This window comes from Puma concolor, chromosome D3 (assembly GCF_028749965.1).
Source record: "Puma concolor isolate L17-30 chromosome D3, mPumCon1.1.hap2, whole genome shotgun sequence".
Taxonomy (NCBI): Eukaryota; Metazoa; Chordata; class Mammalia; order Carnivora; family Felidae; genus Puma; species Puma concolor.
This window is the reverse complement of record NC_141678.1, coordinates 9,986,680-10,010,677: the sequence shown is the minus strand read 5'-3', so window position 1 is coordinate 10,010,677 and position 23,998 is coordinate 9,986,680. Positions and strand designations below refer to the sequence as shown.

At 42.5% G+C, this 23,998-nt stretch overlaps 1 protein-coding gene across 2 annotated transcripts; it reads right to left on the bottom strand.

Annotated features, from left to right (window-relative positions):
• TRAFD1 (TRAF-type zinc finger domain containing 1) lies at positions 1-22,492 on the bottom strand. 2 transcript variants are annotated; one of them, XM_086681729.1, is made up of 12 exons: positions 22,370-22,492; positions 19,910-19,989; positions 13,179-13,314; positions 13,016-13,069; positions 11,977-12,382; positions 10,590-10,796; positions 5,829-5,905; positions 4,121-4,351; positions 2,705-2,825; positions 1,480-1,819; positions 1,151-1,223; positions 1-927 (listed from the first exon to the last, which is right to left on the bottom strand). In XM_086681729.1, exons 2-12 carry the CDS (start codon positions 19,954-19,956, stop codon positions 868-870), a joined length of 1,752 nt encoding a protein of 583 aa, XP_086537855.1. In that variant the 5' UTR covers positions 19,957-19,989; positions 22,370-22,492; the 3' UTR covers positions 1-867. The 2 variants fall into 2 exon arrangements, with proteins under 2 accessions (XP_086537855.1, XP_086537854.1); XM_086681728.1 differs by having other exon boundaries at positions 19,910-19,975; positions 22,360-22,381.
• Between the last annotated feature and the right edge of the window lie 1,506 nt (positions 22,493-23,998).

Genomic DNA, 23,998 nt, shown 5'->3' with positions numbered 1-23,998 from the left:
TGAACTCCAAGTACAAACTTTATTTCTATTACAAGGATGTTAATAATAGTAGTAGTAGTGGTAGTAGTAAAATAAAAAGAGGGGAAGGGGGCTCTGATACTTGGTTTTCAGAGCAAGCCACGGAGCTTAGGCCTCAGGCCTGATCCCAGCAGAGCCCAGCATGGCCCTGGTGGCAACAGGGAGCCCCCAGCCTTCTCCAGCCGAAGGCAGTAAAGAAAAAGGAGCCGTGCTCCCCACCAGAAACAGAAGGCAGTTATGCCAAATGCCGAAGAAGCAGATTAAAACAAAGCCTCTAGTGCGCTCACCTCTAGCTCAACTCATCTCCAAAAGCCTTGTTCCTAACATATATTGCAACTGGCCTGAACACTCTACCAGGTGCCTCCATACATACCAGAGGCCCAAATTCTAGAGTGTGGAGGGCCAGTACACAGGAGAGGTTACCTAAAAGTTCCCAGATCGAGGCCCCAGCAGGGAAGAGAATCACTCCACTGGTGAGTACCAGGTTTCCAGAACCTTTTCTCTCCTCTTTCCACCAGGACCATACAGCACCAAGAAGCAGTGGTAATAGTATGTCAAAAGATGGAGCCCTGGTGGGCTGAGAGGCCATACACTGTATTTCTGTGAGGCCAAAAGGCAGGCAGCAGCTAAAGCTGAAACATTTCTCAACAGCCTCCCTGCTAACCCTCCCCCAAACCTTCAAACTCCCACAGCACAATCTCAAAAGACACAAAATGGCCATAACCTAGAAAAAGTTAAAATCTGTAAAATCTCCCCTGCCCATAGAGCCCAAGAGGTGGGGCCTGAACTGCGGCAAGTGCTGCTGTGCAGAGAAGATGGAACCAACGTGCAGGTTCTTTGCCGACGCCATTACTCCTCCTCTTCTTCCTCCTCTGCATCCCCAGCTCCCTGCTGCTTGGGGGTTTTTGCCTGAACAACAGAACACAAAGTAGAAAGCAGGAAGTGAAAAAGCAGTCCTCCTCCTTTAGAGCCCTGGAGATGTCAAACTTCTATGGAAACCTCCTCATCCAAAGCCAAAAGAACAGCCCTTTGGCCACGAATGCCTGACCGCTCACCTCTGACTTCAAGAACCACACCAGTTCCACCCATTTCTGAGTCCTAGCTGAGCATCATGGGCTGGATCCCCAATTACCTTTGCAGTTCTGTTGCGGTAGTTGGTGGCTGTGGAGGTGACCCGCGAGTTCCTGCCACCCTCACTCCTACCACTGAAAGAGAAGGATTGGAAACTAGTACCTGAGAGGTTGCTGAACGAAAGTCAGAAAACTCGGGAGAGAACAAAAACAGCTGGAACCAGACAAAAGCAGCTTTCCGCCAGCAGACCAAACAAATGAACAACGGAAAACCCACCAATAGCAAAAGAACATTTTGGAATCAGGTCACAATACACACAAAAGTCCACACACTCCCACTATGTTCTCCCGAGCTATTCCCAAGCTCCACTCCTGGGCTACTGATTCTTACCTTGCTCCATATCTCCCGGAAGGCCCACGGGGGAAGGAGGGTACGAGGTTTTCTGGGTAGAGATTTCGCACCGGGTGAATCACTGGAGCATGTCCAGTGGCCATGGCCGAGTTATGGCTGTTTCGATTCCGCCCCCGGCTGTCTTGGCTGTCTAAGTTGTTGAGCTTCAGTATGCGAGGAGGACTGGGCTGGCACCCAGGTCTGGGGCTTGATGTGGATGTTGACAGTCGGTTACAGGTAGCTGTCATATTGTTAATGGGTCTGCTGGGGGGAAGAGGGTAGGTGGGCCCTTTAGCCATTTCCTGCTTGATATCATCCATGTAACCAGAAGACAGATCTCCTGAGAAGAGAAAAAAGCACCAGTTTTAGGGAAAAGCCTACTCTTGCTATTAGTGCTGGATTTGGGGCAGGAATAATAGAATTCTGGGTAGAAGAGAACTGCCTTAGCCCTAAAGACTGCTGAAACCCACATCTTCAGGACAGGTTTGGGTCCTGACTTATTTTGTCCACACTTATTACCTGGGTCCTCAAACACAGTCTTCCTGACTATTCAACAATGGTGTGCCAGCAAACCTCGAAAAATAATTTGTAATTGGCTTTGTAATGGTTAGGTTTAAAAAACAGCTTACTTGCCTAGTCATGCGGGTTTTTGGGTTTTTTTTTAATGTCTATTTTTGAGGGTGTGCATGTGCTCTAATGGGGGAGGGGTAGAGAAAGACAGAGACAGAGGATCAGAAGCAGGTTCTGCGCTGACAGTAGAGCCTGAAGCAGGGCTTGAACTCACAAGCCATGAGATCATGACCTGAGCCAAAGTTGGACACTTAACCGACAGCCATCCAAGGACCCCCAGACATGAGGTTCCTAAATAATATTATTACTAATGAACTTGAGTACCCTAAACTAGAAACAGGGACCCAGTGCAGACACAGTAAGATCTGAAAATTATTTCCAAATTATCAACTGCACAGATAGAAGACCTACAGCTGAATAAGCACTGACGAGCCTTTCTCATGGCTGTCCCCAAAGCCATTACCCTATAATACACTTGAGACAGCTCAGTCTAACATGGGACCACAACTAGCCTCAAGAGAGACCCCAGTGAGATCCTACTGTGCTTGGGAATTCAGAATTCAGGTAACCCCCATGTTAGAGTAGCAGATGACAAGTGGTAAGCAGGCCTGAGCCAGCAGCAGACCTGTGGCCTTGGCTCAGCCCTGGCTAATACCCTGGTGTCTGACACGCCGCTTGGGCAGCTCTGGTGAAGTCTCTGGATGCTGGAAATCCTGTCTAGGAATCCCCTCCGTCACATGGTTGTTTGCTGTGGTTGGACGTTGGTCACACTGGTCCTGACAAGAAAAAACAGAATTTGTACTTCAGAATTGAGTTAACCCTAAGAGAGGGAACAACAGGAGGAAAGGAAGGAATGGCAGGTTGGGCAAACACACCTTATGGGGGAGGGAGGAGACAGATACAACTTCAACAACCACCGTGAAAAAGGGCCCAGGACTAAGAGGAAACACATCTGGAATGGCTCAATCATTCCCATTAGCACCTAAGGCACTAAGAGAAGCACTCTGATTTCTACTAGGATAAGGGAAGGGTTGATCTCAGGAACCCAGAAAAGCACATCAATACTTTGATCAAAGAGGATATACACGGTTACTTCTTTCATAGTATCTCCTTGGAGACAACAAGCAGTTACTTATGTACTGCTTGATCCAAAAGCAGATGCTTTCTTATAGAAACGTGTCATGTTCTAGCAACAGCTATATCAGACCAACTACATAAATGACGCTGAACACAGCTCCAGGAGTAGCTTCTCATAACAAACAAGACTAGACAGAGAATATATTTTTTACCAACAGGTTGGAATCCTAGACTGCAAAGCTGAAAAAGCACTTTATTTATTTTCAAATGTTTACTTATTTTTGAGAGAGAGAGAGAGAGAGAGAGAGAGAGAGAGAGAGAGAGGGAGGAGACAGAGCACAAGTGGGGAAGGGGCAGAGAGAGAGGGAGACACAGAATCTGAAACAGGTTCCAGGCTCTGAACTGTCAGCACAGAGCCCGTCGTGGGGCTCGAACTCACAAACCGCAAGATCATGACCTGAGCCGATGTGGAACGCTTAACCAACTAAGCCACGTAGGAGCTCCTGAAAAAGAACTTTAGACTGTCTAGTCTAATTCCCTCATTTACAGACATCCCCAGTGAAGGGACAGAACCTATCCAAGGTCAAACATAAAGGTAAAGCCAGAACCAGACCTTCAGGTCTCCTGGAATTAGAGACTCAAATGCCACCAAAAGGAAGAAACTGCCTTGTCAAAAATAAAATGTTGGTCAGTGATCTCAGGGAACCTCGCATCAAAATCTTTTTGGCAGGTCCAGGATGCTTGCTTAAATGGAGTCCTGGCTCCTAGGTCCTCAGCTAATGACATTATGGTTTTAGTTGACAGAGGTAGAGAATGTCTGAAAGCCTGAGGTAGTAGACCCCTTTGATAATTCACAGAACAGGGCATGGCCAATAGCCAGGTCAGGTTTACATGCAACTTAAAAGCTAAAGAAGCATTCTCAGTTCTTAAAGTCTCAGGTTTACTCAGAGGATCTGCATGGAATGAAGCGGACAGGTCCTCTAGAGACTCTTACCTGGTGATGGAACAGCACCTCCTCCTCCAGCTGTACCCCACAGAATTCACACGGGATGATGATGCTATCCTCTACAGGGGGTGAATTGCTCAGGCCCATCAAAGAGTCTAACTGGTTACTTGCAGCCTGCTGCAAAAACTTTTGGAAGATGACATCAGGGTCCTCCACCTCTTTGGGGGGAGTGCTGCCCATACTGAGTGAAGGTAAGGCACAGGAAGGGTTACAGCTTGTCTGTCTCAAAAAACATAGATTAAAAAAAAAAAAAAAAAGCAGAAGTTAAGGAAAACACTACATTCCTAAATCATTATCTAAAAGTCACAAAATGTTAATAATGCTTAATACTGGGGAGAGAGACTAAAAAGGGTGAGTTAGGGCAAACGCAGATGAAACACTCTACTTTTATTTTTAATATTTCTGCTGTTTTGTATTTTTTTTACTGTGTTCATGTTATTTTTTCTTTAGATATTTCATTTTTGGGGTTCCTGGCTGGCTCAGTCTGAATATCTGACTCTTGATCTTGGGGTCATGAGTTCAAGCCCTATGTTGGGTATAGAGATTAAATACATTTCAAAAAAAAAAAAAAAAGATTTTATTTTTAAGTAATCTCTACACCCAACATGGGGCTTGAATTTATAAACCTGAGATCAACAGTCACCTCTCTACCAACTGAGCCAGCCAAGCACCCCAGTGATTATTCTTTTTATTTTTTGGGGGGGCGGGTTGTTTTTGATTATTCTTTTTAAGTTGAAAAGATTGGAGATTCTCCCCACAACCACAGAATAAGAGAGGCTGTTATCCCTATTAACGGGTTTTCTTATGCTGCTCCCAAGACAAAAACTGGATGTATTCAAATACTGTTACTATTCCACTTATGGAGGGGGCACATATGTTCCACCTAGAGCACAGGGATTACTTAATAGTTATGGAAATCCCAAATCAGAGACAGCAAGACTGTGGGAAGAAAAATGGTTCCCTCCACCAGGTAATCCTCAAACACAAAGGCTATTCTCTAACCATTCCTAAATGGCTCAAGAACTTTCAACCATTCAAAAAGAATATGACACCTTTCATATACCAGGTATTGAGAGATTCAGTAGCTAGGAAAACACAGAACATCCTCAAAAAACTCAGCCTAGTGGTGCAGACCAACAGGGCATCAGGAGCCCATACCACAGGGTGACAGGCTAAAAGAGAAGCAGGCACAGCACTTTCAAAGAGTGGGACTTCTGACCTAGCCTTCAGAATTTAGGATAGTTTCCTGAAAGTCATGCAAGAACTAAGTCCATGAGCAAGGAGTCTGCACTGTTGAGTGTGTTGGGGAGACAGGATGGATGGCCACACACCTTGCAGGCAGAAAAAGTCAAGTGCAAAAAAGACCCTTAACCCTTCCAGGGAACTGCAAGGACTTCAGTATGCCTCCAATACATCAAAATGTGGCATGAGATGAGACCAGCTTATAAGATGGTCAGTAGAGATGTACACTAGTGACCACAGAATGGGAGGAGCAATCGGGCCTGCTGGAATGAACATTACTTTTTCCAAGAGGGAACAAGGCAGAGTTTTCAAATCTGTAGGTCAGTCATGCCATGTTAAGAAATATAGTTGCCACTTCTGCCACAGGTGCATTAAAATAGTTTGCTCAAGATCTCATGTGGTCTACAACACCAACGATGGCCTGCACATATTCCTCAAGTAATTCACAACACACCTGATGGTCAATCAGCAGTTCCTCTGGGTAGAGCTCCTCACAGAATTCACAAGGCAACATGGTCCGGTCAGCCGTACCTAGGTATCAGGCCATACAGTCAAACTCAATGAACAAAAACAAACTCAATTCAACCTTTTATCTCCCTTGTGAAGTTTTGTATAAAAGTCCAACTTCCTTTGACATTTCTTATATATAGCAATTTGTGGGGCTATAAATCCTCAAAGGGAAACCATCTAAGAGACAGGCGCTAGGCAAAAAAAACTTCCACTATGAAAAAAGAGATTTCTTTGTCACCATTTCCTGAGTAGGAATAAAGTGATTACTCTAATTAAGGAAGAATTCAAATGTGTACTAACTCTAGGCACTAATCTAAAATCTTAAATTTTTTTAGAAAATTTACGTCATAAATGGATAATCCTAATTCTGAGGGCACTGTATTAATTGGGAGAACTTTATCACTAAGATTCAGTCTTTGTTAAAATAAACATGTTGAAATTTCCAGGGCAACCGTGACAAGAATAGCGACAGAGAATATAAATTCCATACGAGAGGAAAAATGGAATGAAACAAGCAAACAAAAGTCAATAAAACAATCTAATAAATAACCAAGAAAGGAGAAAATAAAGGAAACTACACTGAACCCAGTCTTCACTTGTGACTACTATGCTACTGCATCTTACTTTCTTCCATACCATGAAAGTCAAGTCTGAACAGTTGACAAGGAGACTCACATTAAAAGACGCTGCTTAAGTGTGCCTGGGTGGCTTAGTTGGTTAAGCGTCCAGGTAAGTGTGCGACTCTTGGTTTTGGCTCAGGTCATGATCTCACAGTTCATGAGATGGAGCCCCAAGTCAGGCTCCACACTGATAGCACAGACCCTGCTTGGGATTCTCTCTCTGTCTGCCCCTACCATGCTCACGTGTGCAACGTGCACGCTCTTTCGCTCTCTCAAGATAAATAAAGTTTAAAAAAAAGATACTGCTCAGAGTTTGGAAAAGGCTTTCTTTGGGGCTAGGGCATTTTCCTAAGGGAAGAAACAGCAACTATTAGGTAAAAAACAAATCAAACGTGGGGCCCTGGGTAGCTCGGTCGGTTAAGCATCCAACTTAGGCTCAGGTCATGATCTCATGGTTTGTGAGTTTGAGCCCTGCGTCAGGCTCTGTGCTGACAGCTCAGAGCCTGGAGCCTGCTTTGGATTCTGTGTCTCCCTCTCTCTCTGCCTCTCCCCCACTTGTGCTCTCTCTCTCTCGAAAATGAATAAAATGTAAAAAAAAAAAAAAAAAAAATCAAAGGTATCAGCATACCATAAAAGGTTGTTGAAATGAAAAGAATTCAAAGCTAAACATTACAATGGGAAGCCTTGTACTGCTCCCCAAAATGCAGGATGCCTCTCTAATGAAACCAGCTTTTAAACAATCTCATATTACACATTCACATCCTTTTATACACAAGGACTATAAGGTCACCTAATTACCTGCTGAAAGTGGTAACCTCGGGGGAGAACCAGGAGACTGTTTTCAGTGGGTAAAGACAAAACTTAAACTCCCTCTTACACTCTTTTACAACATTAATTTTTTTTAATTATTTTTACCTTTCTTCTTTAACAGATTGGGATATAATTTACATATAATGCAATTCACCTATTTGATTTATACACAATCATTTTTATTACATATGCAAATTGTTTTAAAATATTGTCTACTCACAGGGATGGAAAGTATAACATAGGGAATATAGTTAATAACTTGTAATACACTTACTGTAGTAAACATTTCATAATGTATATAATTGTTGCATCACTAGGTTGTACACCTGAAACTAACTTAATGTCAACTATACTTCAGTTGAAAAAACCTATAATACAAAGAACATTTTCTTAAGGAAGAAAATACAGCCTAAAATAGTGTTTTTCCAATCTGTGGGGACATCACCCTCTAAGGAGCCAGACTCATCCCTTTATTCAATCTTTGAATTTACATGAATTTACATGTTAACCAGTCACTAGAGTAGATCATAAAAACAAATTATTTTACATATATTTACTATTAAAAAGAATTTTTTTAATGCTTACTTATTTTTGAGAGAGAAAAAGTGTGAGCAGGGGAGGGGTAGGCAGAGAGAGAGAGAGAGAGAAAGGGAGGGGGAGGGAGGGAGGGAGAAAGGGAGGGGGAGGGAGGGAGGGAGAAAGGGAGGGGGAGGGAGGGAGGGAGAGAGGGAAACACAGAATCCAAAGCAGGCTCCAAGCTCTGAGTTGTCCGCACAGAGCCCAACGTGGGGCTCGAACTCACGAACCATGATATCATGGCCTCAGCCAAAGTCAGAGGCTCAACCGACTGAGCCACCCAGGCACCCCTATTTTTTAAATTAACTTATTAGAAACTACAAAAATTTTTTAAAAGGAAAAATACATCAACACCTATCCAAGTTTCTATTAACACTACCATTTACTTCCTTTAAGCAAGGCATACGACACTCTACCATTTACCTCTTTTAACCAGGACCAATTCCTATTTTATCCAAATGAACAAAATGTTAAGAATTATCCTACTATTCTTGGAGTCACTATTCATACAGTGGTATGAAGAAAACTCATAGCTGACAGCTGTGTAATTTTAGGTCCCCAAAATCTCTTACAACTCAAGCGTTTTAAATATGTAGGACATGCATCCCTCAAATATACTGTTCTCCAAACTAGAGACCCAAAGTGATGGTTTACTGAACACAATCCAACTTTTATTTTTATTTAAAAAATTGGGGGTGGGGGAGTGGGCGCCTGGGTGGCTCGGTCGGTTGAGCGTCCGACTTCAGCTCAGGTCATGATCTTGTAGTTTGTGAGTTCGAGCCCCGTATCGGGCTCTGTGCTGACAGCTCAGAGCCTGAAGCCTGCTTTGCATTGTGTCTCCCCCTCTCTCTGCCCCTTCCTTGCCCATGCTCAGTGTCTCTCTCTCAATAAATAAATGTTAAAAAAAATTCTAAAAAAATAAAGATCGGGGGGGGGGGATAAAAAATGTTTAAATAAATAATGTTTATTTTCTTGAGAGAGAGAGAGAGAGAGAGAGAGAGAGATACAGAATACAAGCAGGGGAGGGGCAGAGACAGAGGGAGACAAAGAATCCGAAGCAGGCTCCAGGCTGTGAGCTGTGAGCACAGAGCCCAACGTGGGGCTTGAACTCAAGGACTGTGAGATCATGACCTGAGCTGGTCAGATGCTTAACCAACCAAGCCACCCAGGCGCCCCTATTTTTATTTAAATGTTTATTTATTTTTTATTTTTGAGAGACAGTGCAAGAGGGGGTGGGGCAGAGAGAAAGGGCGAGAGGGGATCGGAAGCCAGCTACATGCTGACAGCAGAGAACCTGATGTGGGGCTCAAACTAACGAAATGTGAGATCGTGACCTGAGCCGAAGTCAGATGTTCAACGGACTGAGCCACCCAGGTGCCCCCCAACTTAAACTTAAACTTAACTTAAACTTATAAGTTTAGTTTTATTTATTTTTTTTAGGAACCTCTACATCCAACATGGGGCTTGAACTCACAACCCAGAGATCAAGAATCGTATGCTCTACCGACTGAACCAGCCAGGTGTCCCAGAATTTTTATTTTTATTTTAAAAGTTGTTTGTTTCTGTGTTTTGAGAGAGAGTGAGCAAGCATATGCGAGCAAGTAGGGGAGAGGGAGAGGGTGAAAGAGAATCTTAAGCAGGCTCTGTGCCCAGTGTGGAGCCCATCATGGGCTTGATCTCCACGAACTGTGAGATCATGACCTGATTCAAAATCAAGAGTCAGGCACTTAACCAACTGAGACACCCAAGTGCCCCCAGAATTGTTTTTAAATGCAGGCAGGGAGGGGAGCAAAGTTCTTTATAGAACCATAACTATTTAGAACAAAGGATAAAAACAAAATCACTATTGCACAATTGTCAGTTATACCTGATTCAAGCAAGAAACCTTAGTGAATAGAAAAAACTACTAAATAAAAGATGGTGTAAATATCTCATTCCCCCACAATCTCAAAATAACAATCTGCATGTAGCTATTATAAAGATAAAAGCTATCCATATAATGAAGGTACCTGACAGACTTCATTTTAATGAGTAATAGGATAAACTGACATGTTGAGAAGGACAGCATCACCAACATAGCAATTCTGCCAAAACTGTGTAACCTGAATCTAAACATGGGAAAACAATCAGACAAATCTAAATTAGGAAAGAAATATTCTGCAAAACAACTGCCCTGGACTCTTCAAAAGTACCAATGCACTGAAAGAAAGAAAGAAAAAAAAAAAAAGACAGGTGGAGGGGGCTAAACTAAATTAACCTAAAAAGAACACAACGTATAATCCTGGATTTTGAAAACAAAAAAGCTCCAAAGAACATTATGTATAAGTCGGGAACCTCTGTTAAATTTCCTGAGAGTGGTATTTGTATTGTGTTTACATAGAATACCCTTGTTTTTAAGATACATGCTGAAGTATTTAGGGATAAAATGTTATGTCTGCAACTTATTCTCAAATGATTCAGGGGTAGAAATAAAAATATATAAAATAAATGGAAAACACTAAAACTGGCAAATATAAACAAGCGGTATATAGATAGGAACTGTACTATTCTGACAATTTCTATGAATAAAAAGTTGGGGAAAGCAAAACAAAAAAGGCAAATCTTATCTGATGGAAAACTTACAATTTTATATAAATTATATGGTGTTAGACAAAAAAAACCTGTAGAGACAGAGACTAGTGCAGAATAAACAAACCTACCCTTTATGTCATTCAGAGCATTGGGACCTTCAAGGGACTGGTCTGCACCACATACAGCCCTCCAGAAGTCCTGCTCAGCCATGCTGTGGGCCTGCCCTTCATTTTGCAGACTTAGGGCCAACATGAAGTCCAGGTTTGCACTATCTTCACCACCCTCTTTTGGGGGCTGCCGGGTTCTATTCCTTTCCTGCCTTTCTTGTTCTTCCACTGGATGGGAGAAAAAAATAAAACAGTACTCAAAATACATTAGAGATGTTGCTACCCCTCAGCTCAAGTCCATGCCGAGCAACTATTCAAGGTTTACAGGCATCTATGCAGGAACAAAAGAGGCCTAGCCTTCCTGTTCTCATAGGACTCCAAATATTAAGTCTGCTGTGATAAAAGTCTCCACTATTATTTTGTTTTATTAATACCCAAAACAATGGGTGTCCAGCTAGCTCAGTTGGTAGAGCATGAAACTCTTATTAATACCCAATATTATTGAACTATAATTATGAAACAAGCACCATGCTTAACATTTTATATATTCTCGCACTATAGCAGAATGGTTTGAAGCATGGCGTCAGATTGCTTGAATTCAGGTCCCAGCTCTGCCACTCACCTACCCTCAAAAGACTGCTTATGACAACTAAATCAGTTAATACATATAAAGCACTTTACAAATGCCTGAAGCACATCAGGTATACTCAGTAAATATTAGCTATTAACAGCACCGTCACTGTCATTGTTATCATTATCATCAACCCTAGCTGTAATCCAACAGTAATCCAACAGCAAAGAGTTTCTACTGTTTCCCATCTATAGGAAAGTTATTCTTCTTAATGTTACCTAAATAAATAGAAACCTGATTGCAGTTTGTTTATTTTGAAGGAGAAAGAGCATGCATGCACGCAAGCAGGGAAGGGGCAAACAGAGAGGGAGAGAAAGAGCATCCCAAGCAGGCTCCACACTGCCAGCACAAAGCTCTACATGGGGCTCAATCCCACGAACTGTGAGATCACCATGAGGCAAAATCAAGAGTTGGATGCCCAACTGACTGAGCGATTCAGGCGACCCAATCAGATTTCTATAATTAAGATCTATTTGCCCCCAAAGCACTCTTCCCATTTGCCCTGAGATTCTGACACCATTCCAGTTTTCTTTTTTTTTTTTAATGTTTATTTATTTTTGAGACAGAGAGAGACAGAGCACAAATGGGGGAGGGTGAGAGAGAGGGAGACACAGAATCTGAAACGGGCTCCAGGCTCTGAGCTGTCAGCACAGAGCCTGACGCGGGGCTTGAACTCATGGACCGCGAGATCATGACCTGAGCCGAAGTCGGCCGCTCAACCGACTGAGCCACCCAGGCGCCCCACCATTCCAGTTTTCTAAACCAAACACAACTCACATAGATTATTCTGAATTGGAAAATGGGCTGTCATGTTCCTTTGGTTGGTAGTCCTACTATGGAAAAGGTCCAAGTCAAAGGCCCTCAGCGGTCTTCGGGGTAGCCTCATAGGTGGGTCCAGAGCCTCAATTTGTCTGAGGAGCTGGGATGCAATCCAGATTCCATCTTGACCCCAAGACTCATCATATGCATTAGGAGGCATGGCAACCTCATCTCTTTTTTCCTCTCCGTCTCTCCCACAAACTTCAGGATGAGTCTTCAGATCTTTCACCAGGACATTGCGCCCACAATTGCCACATAACTCCGTCCGGGCACCACAGTAATCTTCATGGTCCTTCAGTTTGAGAACAGAAAGTTCCAAATCACAGTGCTGGCAAAGGGCAAGCCGTAAAGGACACTCAGTTTCCTGCAACACAGGGTAATGAGGCAGTTAATACGCAGATCTAAGAGAGCCTATGTTTTAATCAGGGCAAGGAAAGCCAAAAATATATATTTACTTCAATATTCTCTTCCAGCCCTAGCTTTGCCTGCCATGCTTTTCTATGCATTTAAGAGTCACAGCTTCCCTCTTGGTCCCTGTCACCAGGTTCTACAGAGGGAAAGAAATTCTTAAAAGGAATCTACTCAGCCACCCTATCATCATTTTTTGCACACATTACAAAGTAACCTAAAATCAGAGGCGCCCAGGAGCAAATAGCAAAAGCATAGCAATTCAGATATGTTTGTCAAAGTTACACCAGCCTAATTTCCCTTTACCATTCCAATCTCTTAAATACCTGGTAATGAGGAAAACAGGCTGTTCTTCAGAAAGACACTGATTTCTCTAATCTGCACATTTGTATATAGCACTGGCTTTAAATTGATTGAATAAACCAGGAATTACCAATGAAGATGACCCCAAGAGTATACATACTCAGCAGATGAAGGACAAAACTTTCATACTTATTTTGAAATTGTAAATAAAACGCTTTTAGGTCAGTAATCTCAGTAATGTTGGCCCTATGATAACGCACTCTCTTCATGGTGCAGGAAAACTAACCTCATGCTTCTTTAATTGCCTCTTCTCCAACTTCTTATTACATTTGCAGGTCACCTATGATAAGAAGTGACAATAAATTGGCTTTGTGACAACATAATCACTTGCTACTGCAAAACAGCAAGTATAATACATTTATGAACATTTGAGTACTTGGGTGGTTCACCTGACAATGTTCTGTATCCATGTGACTCTCCATGTCAGATTTGGGAAACGGTTCCTTGCAGATAGGACACATACCAATGTTCCTTTGACAGTGGATCTCATGGATGGTAAAATTAAACACAGGAATTTCTTTCTTGCTACAGAAACAGATCAAAGTGAAAGACAAGCATTACTGACTTCTGCACAGTGGTATCACATGGAAATCTGGCTTGTCTGATCTTTAGTCTCCATTACTTCTCTTTACTAAATCTAGTCTATTATAAGCCCTTAAGATTGTTACTACCCCTGCTTTTCAAGAAGTCCTGAAAGTTTTGAGTCTTCTGCACAACAATGAGTTATCAGTACTATGTACTACCTTTACAAGCTCAGCCTCACTTTCTACATGCCAGAGCTAATCAAAGCCAGCAACATGAAGTCAGACACCAAGAAATGAGCTGCGCTTCTCTATTGTTTTTTAAATGTTTATTGGGGCGCCTGGGTGGCGCAGTCGGTTAAGCGTCCGACTTCAGCCAGGTCATGATCTCGCGGTGAGTTCGAGCCCCGCGTCAGGCTCTGCGCTGATGGCTCAGAGCCTGGAGCCTGTTTCCGATTCTGTGTCTCCCTCTCTCTCTGCCCCTCCCCCGTTCATGCTCTGTCTCTCTCTGTCCCAAAAATAAATAAACGTTGATAAATGTTTATTTATTTTTGAGAGCACAAGCAGGGGAGAAGCAGACAGAGGGAGACAGAAGATCTGGGGCGGACTCTGCGCTGACAGCAGCGAGTCCAATGTGGGGCTCAAACTCACGAACCATGAGATCATGACCTGAGTCAAAGTCGGACACTCAACTGACTGCCACCGAGGTGCCCCAAGCTAGGCTTTTCTAAAACCATCCATGATCCCAAGCACAACGATACACTCCAGGACTGTTTAAAAAAAAAAACAAAAACAAAAAAAACCAGAACAAAACAGCCTACCATTTATTTTCACTCTCAGTCTGAGGTAGGTTTAATCTCATTAGACTTTATTCCACTAAAAGTCAAACCAAAAAGAGCAGATGCCAGCATTGGGATAGCCAGTGGGGAACAGAAAACTGCCTCCCTGGGGCACCTGTGTGGCTCAGTTGGTTGGGCAGCTGAGTTCAGCTTAGGTCGTGATCTCACGGTTCAGAAACTGGAACCCCTCATCAGGCTCTATGCTGGCAGTGCAGAGCCTGCTTGAGATTCTCTTTCACTCTCTCTCTTCTCTGCCCCTACCCCTACTTGCACTCTCTCTCTCAAAATAAGCTGAAAGAAAGAAAGAAAGAAAGAAAGAAAGAAAGAAAGAAAGAAAGAAAGAAAGAAAAAGAGAAAAAACTGCCTCCCTTATATCCCAGATGCCTTTCAAAGTGGGCTAGATACTAGTCAGGAACATGCTCTCTGTCCTTGTTGATATAAAGTTCACTGCAGAACTGTACAAAAATGAAGTCCTGAATCCCTTCCCCCAATCTTGTCTCCTCACTCACTTTCTGCCATTCTCTTTTAGTTTAAGGAATCCAATTAAATATCCTATCTAGGGGTGCCTGGGTGGCTCAGTCAGTTGAGCGTCTGACTCTTGATTTTGGCTTAGGTCATGATCTCATGGTTCATGAGTTTGAGCCTGCGTTGGGCTCTGTACTGACAGTGCAGGGCCTGCTTGGGATTCCCTCTCTCTCCCTCCCTCTCTGCCCCTCCCTAACTTGTGCCCATGCCTCTCTCTCAAAAGAAATAAATTTTTAAAAAGTCTTGGGGTGCCCAGGTGGCTCAAGCAATTAAGTGTCCAACTTCAGCTCAGGTCATGATCTCATGGTTTGTGAGTTAGAGCCCCTCATCAGGCTCTGCACTAACAGTGTAGAGCCTGCTTGGGATTCTCTCTCTCCCCCTCTCTCCCTGCTCCTCCCCAACTTGTGCTTTCTCTCTCAAAATAAATAAACTTCAAAATTTTTTTCCTTAAAAAAATATTAAAAAATAAAGTCTTTACTTTGTCATTTGGATGTGACCATCAGAAAACTCCCAATTTTAGTCTAGCTAAAAACTGTATTTAGAAAATGTGTCTATGGGGGTGCCTGGGTGGCTCAGTCAGTTAAAAGTCTGAATCTTGATTTCGGCTGAGGTCATAATCTGACAGTTAGTGGGACTGAGCCCCGAGTGGGGCTCCGAGGGGCACTGACAGCAGGGAGTCTGCCCTTCTGTGAGCATGTGCTTGCGAGCGTTCTCTCTCTCAAACTTTAAAAGAAAAAATGTCACCTAGATTAAAATTTCAGAAAAATACTGAACACAATAAATAATGACAATTATACAAGAAATCTTTTTTAGAAGTTTTTTTTTAGTGTTTGTTTATTTTTGAGAGAGACAGAGACAGAGTGTGAGCAGGGGAGGGGCAGAGAGAAAGGAGACAGAATCTGAAGCAGGCTCCAGCTGTCAGCACGGAACCTGATGCAGGGCTTGAACTCACAAACTGCGAAATCATGACCTGAGCCAAAGTTGGACGCTTAACCAACTGAGCCACCCAGGCGTCCCTATACAAGAAATCTTTAATATCCTATTTCACCTCCAAAGCTAAGTACTATAGGAATTCTCTTCCACACTGAAATATAGACAGCTTAATTCTCTTTTACATAGTTTTAATCTCCAACCATAGTGTAAAAAACATTTTAAAGTAGGATGACTGATGTGTCTCCAGCGACAGTCATACTCCTAGTCTGAAAGACCAAGACACCAAATAAATGCAAATTCATTTTTACCGAATGGTGGAATTATTAAGGCAGCTCTTATAGAGAAACTGGAAGGTAATCAACTGTGAGATGGGAAGGAAACTCAAATGGATAAAGAAACTACCAATGTCTTGAAAGATTTAATTTCCCCTATTTCTCTAAAATTCCTAGCTTTCTAAGGAAACCAGTAGTTTTAATTCAGTTTTATTTTTTTCAACTAGAGAATATTAAAATATATAGAAGGAGCTATAAATCAAAGTTATCATCTAAACCTATTAAATTAACAAAAGTTAAAAATTAGTAAATTCTACCATTAAATATGTTGTGAAACTAATATTCTAATACATCACCAGTGATACTGTAAACTGCTTAAAAATAGCCTGAAAATGTGTTTCTAGGACCATAATACAGTCTTTAACGACGTAATCTCACTCTTGGGATTATGAAGATTTTCATTAGTGTGACAAAATGATTAAAAAAAACACTAAAAACGTCTAAGTAAGTTAATGGCTATGTTAAATATGTACAACAAAATGAAAGTAGAGCTATATCATGATTGCAAATCATACATGTACAAATGCCACAAAAAATTAAGCTAATAATTACTGCTGAAATTCATAATTTTAAAAATAATTTTCTTTTTGGGGCACCTGGGTGGCTCAGTTAAGCCTCCAACTTCAGCTCAGGTCATAATCTCATGGCTGGAGTTTGAGACCCCATGTCAGGCTCACTGCTATCGGCACAGAGCCCACTTCAGATCCTCTGTCCCCTTCTCTCTCTGCCTCTCTCCCACTCATGCTCTTTCTCTCTCTCAAAAATAAACATTTTTGGGGGTGCCTGGGTGGCTCAGTCAGTTAAGTGTCCGACTTCAGCTCAGGTCATGATCTCGTGGTTTGTGAGTTCAAGCCCCACGTCAGGCTCTGTGCTGATAGCTCAGAGCCTGCAGCCTGCTTCGAATTCTGTGTTTCCTTCTCTCTCTGCCCCTCCCCTGCTCATACTCTATCTCTCTTGGTCTCTCAGAAATAAATACATGTTAAAAAAAATAATAAAAAGAAACATTAAAAAAAAAATAAAATAAAAAATTAATTTAACTGCCAAGACAGTCACACCAAACATTCCAACCAGACAAAATACCAATATGGTTGCTTCCTACCTACAGATAAAAAACAAGATGTTTTAAGTAAGAAAATGAGAACACAATTCCATATCTAAATAAAACTGCTAAAAAGCCTTAAGGATGGAGGAACTAGCAAGTTAAAGATGAAATTTCATTTTATTTGATTTTTTAAAGTTTATTTTGAGAGAGAGAACAATCAAGGGAGAGATGGAGACAAAGGGAGAGAGAGAATCCCAAGGTTCCTTGTGGTCAGCGCAGAGCCCAACGCGGGGCTCAATCTCACAAACTGAGATCATGATCTGAGCTGAAATTAAGAGTCAGACGCTTAACTGACTGAGCCACCCAGGTGCCCCTCATTTTATTTTAAATGTTTGTTTATTTTTGAGAGAGCGTTCAAATGGGGGAGGGTTAGAGAGAGGGGTCAGAGGATCTGAAGCTGACTCTGCACTGACAGCAGCAAGCCCAACATGGTGGCTTAAACTCATGAACCGCAAGATCATGACCTGAGCCGAGGTCGGATGTTCAACCAACTGAGCTACCCAGGCACCCCTAAAATTTTATTTTAGATAGAAGTGACTGAAAGGCAAGCCAAGGCTTCCAGAAAAATTCCCATCAGCCTTCTAAATGCTAAACACAAGCTAGAAATCAATTCTTTAATACATACAAAAATAAAAGTCTAAGCCTTTTTGTTTGCTTTTTGAGAGAGAGAGAGAGAGAGAAAAGCAGGCCTCACCCGAAGTGGGGTTCAAGCTCACCTGATGAGGGGCTAGAACTCACGAACTGAGATCATGACCTGAGCCAAGGTCAGATGCTTAACCGACTGAGTCACCCAGGCGCCTCCCTCCCTTTTTTTTCATTGGTTTTAGTAATCTCTACACCCAATTCACATTGGGCCTGAACTCATAATCCTGAGATCAAGAGTCGCATGCTCTTCCAACTGAGCCAGCCAGGTGCCCCTAAAAGTCAAAGCCTTCTAACACTGAAGTTCCTGTTCCCTAGAACTACTCCCCACAATCAGAGAAGGGAGATAACATGCAAAAAACATCTTCAATAACAAACTACTCTTTTTACTGGTCTAGTGGATCTAAGGGCAGCTCACATTTTTAACTTTTTAAATTTTTTTATTATTTTTAGTATATTCTATGTCCAAACTCAGGGCCCCAAGATCAAGAGTTGCATGCTCTACCAACTGAGCCAGTCAGGCAAGGCACTCCAGCAGCTCACACGTTAAAGATTATCTTAACTTTTCTTAAGGAACTATAGAAATATGGCTCTAAAAACAAAAATTTTAAACCTGGAATTCAAATAAGGTTACTTAGATGAGAGGCCTGTGCTGGTTTAGTCACCCTTCCATGCTAATCTTTTTTCTTTAAATAAATTGCTTTGGCTTTGAATAACCCTCTTTTCATTAGCTTTCCATTAACTTACCCTTTTTTTTTTAAACTCCCTTAGCATAGTTATTTATATATTGTCCTGGCCTTGAGATTCCTTCAAATTGAAGTGGACTTATAAAGAGTATCGTAACTGATGACACTGCCAGTATGTTTTCTTACATAATCACAATATTTTCTTGTGATTATTAGCATAACTGATTGTTTCATTAACAGTAATGGCATATGTGAAACACAAAGCTCAAGTAGTTTTTAAATTGGCAGAAAGTGATAATGGCATAGTAGGAAAAAAATGCCCCATAAAGCAAGCGCCCTCTTAGAAATGAATCTTAATTCTGTTCAGGGAAGGAATACTGCAATCAGCAGTTGCTCTGATTATATCCTAATTTTGCTGAAAGCCCTGAGCAAAAATTGAAAGAGGCAATAAAAAAATAAAATTGTTGTTAGGTGGCTCGAACCTTCCATCAATCTGAGTCAAACTATTTTCCTTATTCAACATCTCTCCCCTTCTACACTTCCCTTAATTTCGTTAAGTTAAACATAGCTTTTTTTCTTTAGCATTCCATAAGAGCACTTATATGTCACTAAAATACCAAATTCTCAAGAAATTATTAGCTACACTTCTAAGTTTCATTTCAGGAAGAAAAAGCTGCTCTTTCATGTCACTCACGTGGGTTACACACGCCAAAACAGAAAGTTTAATATTCAAGACTACACCCAGTCTTCACAAACAGTTCTGGAATCACAAAGTGATAATGATTAAGCTGGACTGCCGAAGACTTTACCCAGACTTTTTTTTTTTTTTTTAAGTGGGGGAACATTCCTTCGGCAAAATCCTTTATAAAAAGTTGAGCGGCTCTGGTTGAACTGCTCTCACTGTTAGATGTAGAGCCAAGCTCACTAAACCTCTTCCCAATCATCCCCAAGAAAGCCACTGCAGCCACACAGGGAAATCTTTGCAACACATCTGAAAAACACTCATCTACTCCAGACATTGCATTATATTTTTAGTATCTTTTTAAAAATGTATGAGGGGCGCCTGGCTGGCTTAGTCGGTAGAGCATGGGACTCTTGATCTCAGGTCTAAAGGTTGTGAGTTAAGTAGGGCAGTGCCTACCTAAAAAAATAAAAATAAATTAAAAAAAAATAAAAATTTAAAAGTCTGATGTTTTTCAGAAAGACAAAAAATAAATTTGCTGATTTATACATCAGAAAAGTGAAGCTCCAAAAACAGTCAGTGGGGTCATTTGCCAAGTCATTAACTAAAGGCAGGCACCAGAGCTCCAGACTCCCAGCTGCATCATATCACTCTATAGTCATTTCTCTACACTATCTGAACCCACTATCTTCTCAAATTAATAAAACAATGTTATATAAAATTGTTAAAAAGGCTTTAGTCCCATATATTTCCACAACATATGTGGTCTCAATTTTAACCTGCCAATAAATAAACCAACCCTTTACAGAAGCAAGTTTGTTCTCATTCCAATAACATTTCCTAGATTTAATCTCTTACCAGTTGTCACACAGTTGAGTGTCCTGGTCATCTAGAAATTCAGCCATCTTTAGCTCTTCCTGAAAACTATAAAGGAAGAAGTGTAAACTTTCAATTTCGTTTCTGCTTTTAGGATGACATGCAAAACACAAAAGCAAAACACAAGTACCCAGAAAAATGTTACCAAAACCAGTACATTAAAGCATTTTATTTAATAGCTCATACCCTTGGATTTTACCTTTTTATTTTTTAATTTTCATTGTAAAATAATTTGACTTGCAAAAACAGCACCAAAAAAACTCCTGTATACCCTTCACCCAATACATTTTAAACAACCACAGTAAAATTATCAAGTGCAGGAAACTAACACAATATTAATAAACCTATAGATCATATTCATGAATCATCCCACTAATTCCCTTTTTCTTGTTCAAGATCCAATCCAGGGTCACATAGGGCATATAGTTATTTCTCCTTAATCTCCTTTGATCTACGATATTTAGTTTTTCATCTTTCAGAACCTTGTTAAGTGTCCTGGCTAGGTATTTTGTAGAATTCCCTTCAGTTTGAGTTTGTTTGATGTTTTCTCATGGCTAACACATCTTTAGCAAGAATACCACAGAACTGATGTCGTGCTCATTGTCAGTGCATTATATCAGAAGGCACATGATGTCAACAATCTTATTATTATAGATGATGTTAACTTCGATCCTTAGCTGAGAATGTCTGCTGGGTTTGTGCACTGTAAAGTTTTTCCTTCTTTTTAAACAAGATGTCAGCAGAGAGCAAAGTGCTGGCAATTTTTTTTTTTTTTATCACTATTTACTTCAGATTTACAGTGACACAAAAATGGTCTTAAACACTGCCCCGAAAGGGCTCTTTCTTTGATGGATCTGACGGTTCTAAAAGAACTCACTTTTCAAAGCACATACTCATTCAACATACTGAGACGCCGTGTGCCACACACTGGGCCCAGGCACTAAGAACACTTTACAAATTCAAGAAATATATACTGTCTGATCTAACAGATCAACTTAGTAATGGAGAAAAATAAAGAAACGGATATACATTGAGCATTTCTATGGAAAAGTAGGTAGCACACAAATGGAGATGAAGGGAGTCTACTTTAGATAAGGGTGATGAGAGAACTTTCTGAGAAGATGACATTTAAACTAAGACCTGAAGTGTGAAAAGGAAGTAAGAGGACGGGCGTGGGGGAAAAACCCAATCAGGCAGAGGGCCTCAAATGCAATGAAAGAGAAAGTAAAGGTAGCTCTGGAAGAGCATAATGAAAAAGGGGAATGATTCAAGGCCTTATCAAACAGAGCAGAAAGGGTACTGGATTATATTCCAAGCCCAAAGGTAAACCACTGATGGGTTTTAAATTAGGGAGTTACATGAGTCAAGCTAACCGCTCTGATAGGAAATGTAAAGGAGGGACAGGAAGCACCTATCTGTGAAAACAAATCACGGTCCCAAAGCGTCAAGACGAGATACTTCTCTAAGGGCAGTCTGACTGTTTCTAGGTGCCCTCTAGAAACTAAACCAAGACCAGAGCCTCGGATGCGGAAAGTGCCCTCTGTCGGCACGGAGAATGGGGGTGGCGTGCAGGGCTCAGAGCGGGGCCCCCCTGAGGGTCGAGCTCCGGTCCTGACCTTCAGGAGACACGGGACTTAACCTTTCTGGGCCTCAAATTCCTCAGGCAGACAAGTGACAATACTTCAAAGGGTCGTTGTACGGAGTAGATGAGCGAATGCACGAAGTGCTCTGCTACGGCAAGTCTTCGACCTTAGAAGGAGCCCCCTTCTTAGGCATTGGGGGGGGGGGGGCAGCTGCCCCCTCAGAGTCCAGACCCAGGAGGCGGTTTCCAATCGCCCCTTCACCCGGGGAGGCCCGGGAGTTCGGGGATGGGGCATGGAGAGGGCATCAGCTTCGCAAATAACAGCGGTTAACATTTACTGTGCCTCTGATAATCCTAAACGCTCTCCACGTTCTCTTCTCCTTCAGACCACAGCCCCAGGAGGTGAAAGTCATTATCCCATTTCGGAGCCCGCGAAAGCAGAAGTGAGGGGAGACAGCCGCCGCACGGTTGGTCGGAGGGGGGACTAGAGCCGGCAACTAGGCTAACGCGACCCCCCGCCCCCCCGCCCTACACACACACTCGCGGCTCCGCCCGGGGCGCGGTGCCCACAGTGGCGCTCCGGACGACGCCCACTTCCCAGACGCCCGTGCCCAGGCCTCCGAGGGGCGGCGCCGCCGGGGGCTGTCTAGGCTCCGGTTCCCTGAGGACAGCGCGCGGCCTCCCCCACTGGCCTGAGGAGACGCGGCGGCATGGCCGTCTTTCTCCTTACGGCCGCGACCCCCGGGGCCCACAGTCCCCTCGCCCACACACCCCGCCGTCAGGATGCCGGCCTCCTCCCCAACCGGAGGCCACAGGGGGCTCCCAAGGCGCGGGCCACCGCTACACTCACCCGAGACGAGAGCAAGGACTTGCAGCGGACCCGCTAGCCACGGACGCACAGAGCCGCCTCACTCGGCCCCCGCACTGAACAACGGCCCCCGGAGCTGCCTCACCACTTCCGACCTCGCGGAGGAGCGCGCCCATTGGCCACAGACGGCCCCAGCTGTCGGCCCATTGGGTGGCACCGCTGTCGCTCCCAGGGCTCCGCCTCCTACGCGCCCATTGGCGCCTCAGAGCTCCACCGGGGTGAATCCCTGCAAGTCCCAGCCCCTGCACATCTGGGATGAGCAGCTGAGCTCTGAGCTGTGACCCTGGTTCTGTGGGCCCAACGACTGCCCCTGACACAGGCTAATAATATTTGCATGAATAATACTGCACAAACATTACCAATACGCCTAAAATATTAGGATAATTAATAGCATTTGTTCTCTTGTCATGAGCCATTAATACTTATTAGTCATTCTTGTTGCTATTATAATGCCCTGTGCAAGACCTCTGCAAGGCTCTATACGTATTTGAACACTTAGCATTTTGCAGTGGAAGAGGGAGCATCTGAGTCGCAGGTTTGACTCCCCAGTTTCTCACCTGCTGCCTGTATGGATACTCTGAAGTCCTCTTCCCTCATGAATAAAAAAAAAAGAAAAGAAAAGAAAAATAATAAATATTTAAATATAACCAAGAATATACTATCCACAATGCAATTTAAAACCATGATTTTTATTGCACATTTTTAAAATGTTTTAAATTTTTATTTATTTTTGAGAGAGAGAGAGAGGGGGTGTCAGCAGGGGAGGAACAGAGAGGGAGAAGGGGACACAGAATCCAAAGCAGGCTCCAGGCTCTGAGCTGTCAGTACAGAGCCCGATGCAGGGCTGGAACCCACCAAATCGCGAGTTCATGACCTGAGCTTAAGTCAGATGCTTAACCAACTGAGCCACCCAAGCGGCCCTTTATTGCAAATTTTAATTGCAAAATGTTCGTGATATCATGCTATGTAGGAAAAGCAAGTTACAAAGCATTATTTATTTGTAACAGGATAGAATATTTAGTTTAAATAGGCAGTATGTTATGTGTGATTCCAAAGATATAAAGTTCAAAAACAGGCAAAACTAATCTAAAGTGAGAGAAGTCAGAATAATGGTTCCATCTGAAGGGTATGGACTGCAGGGGAATCTGAGAAAGATTTCCAAGTCCTGGAAATGTTCTGAATCTCAATCTTCAAAGTGGTAAATACAGATGTATTGGAAAATAGCCACTAAGCTGAATGCTTAAGACTTAAACACTTTGTAGTATATGTTAAAGAGAACATACCACTCAATATTGTTCTGCACCTTAACTTTTGTTTGTAATACTACATAATATGTCTTAGAGATCTATCCATTATTAGCACATCTGCCTAGAGCAGCTTCAATCTTTTTTGATGGTAACTCCGTTGTATGAACAAACCCTGATATTTTCAACTAGTTCGCTACTGATAGACATTTTGGCTGTGAAATGTCATTTTTTAATACAGCATAAGCAATATCTGAAGTCTAAAACTACCTCAGTGCCAGCCTCATTGATTTGCTCAGCAAATGTATAGAGTGTACCCTATGTGACAGGCCCCAAATAAGATTCTAGAGCTTCAGTGGCAAACAACAGGATGAGCT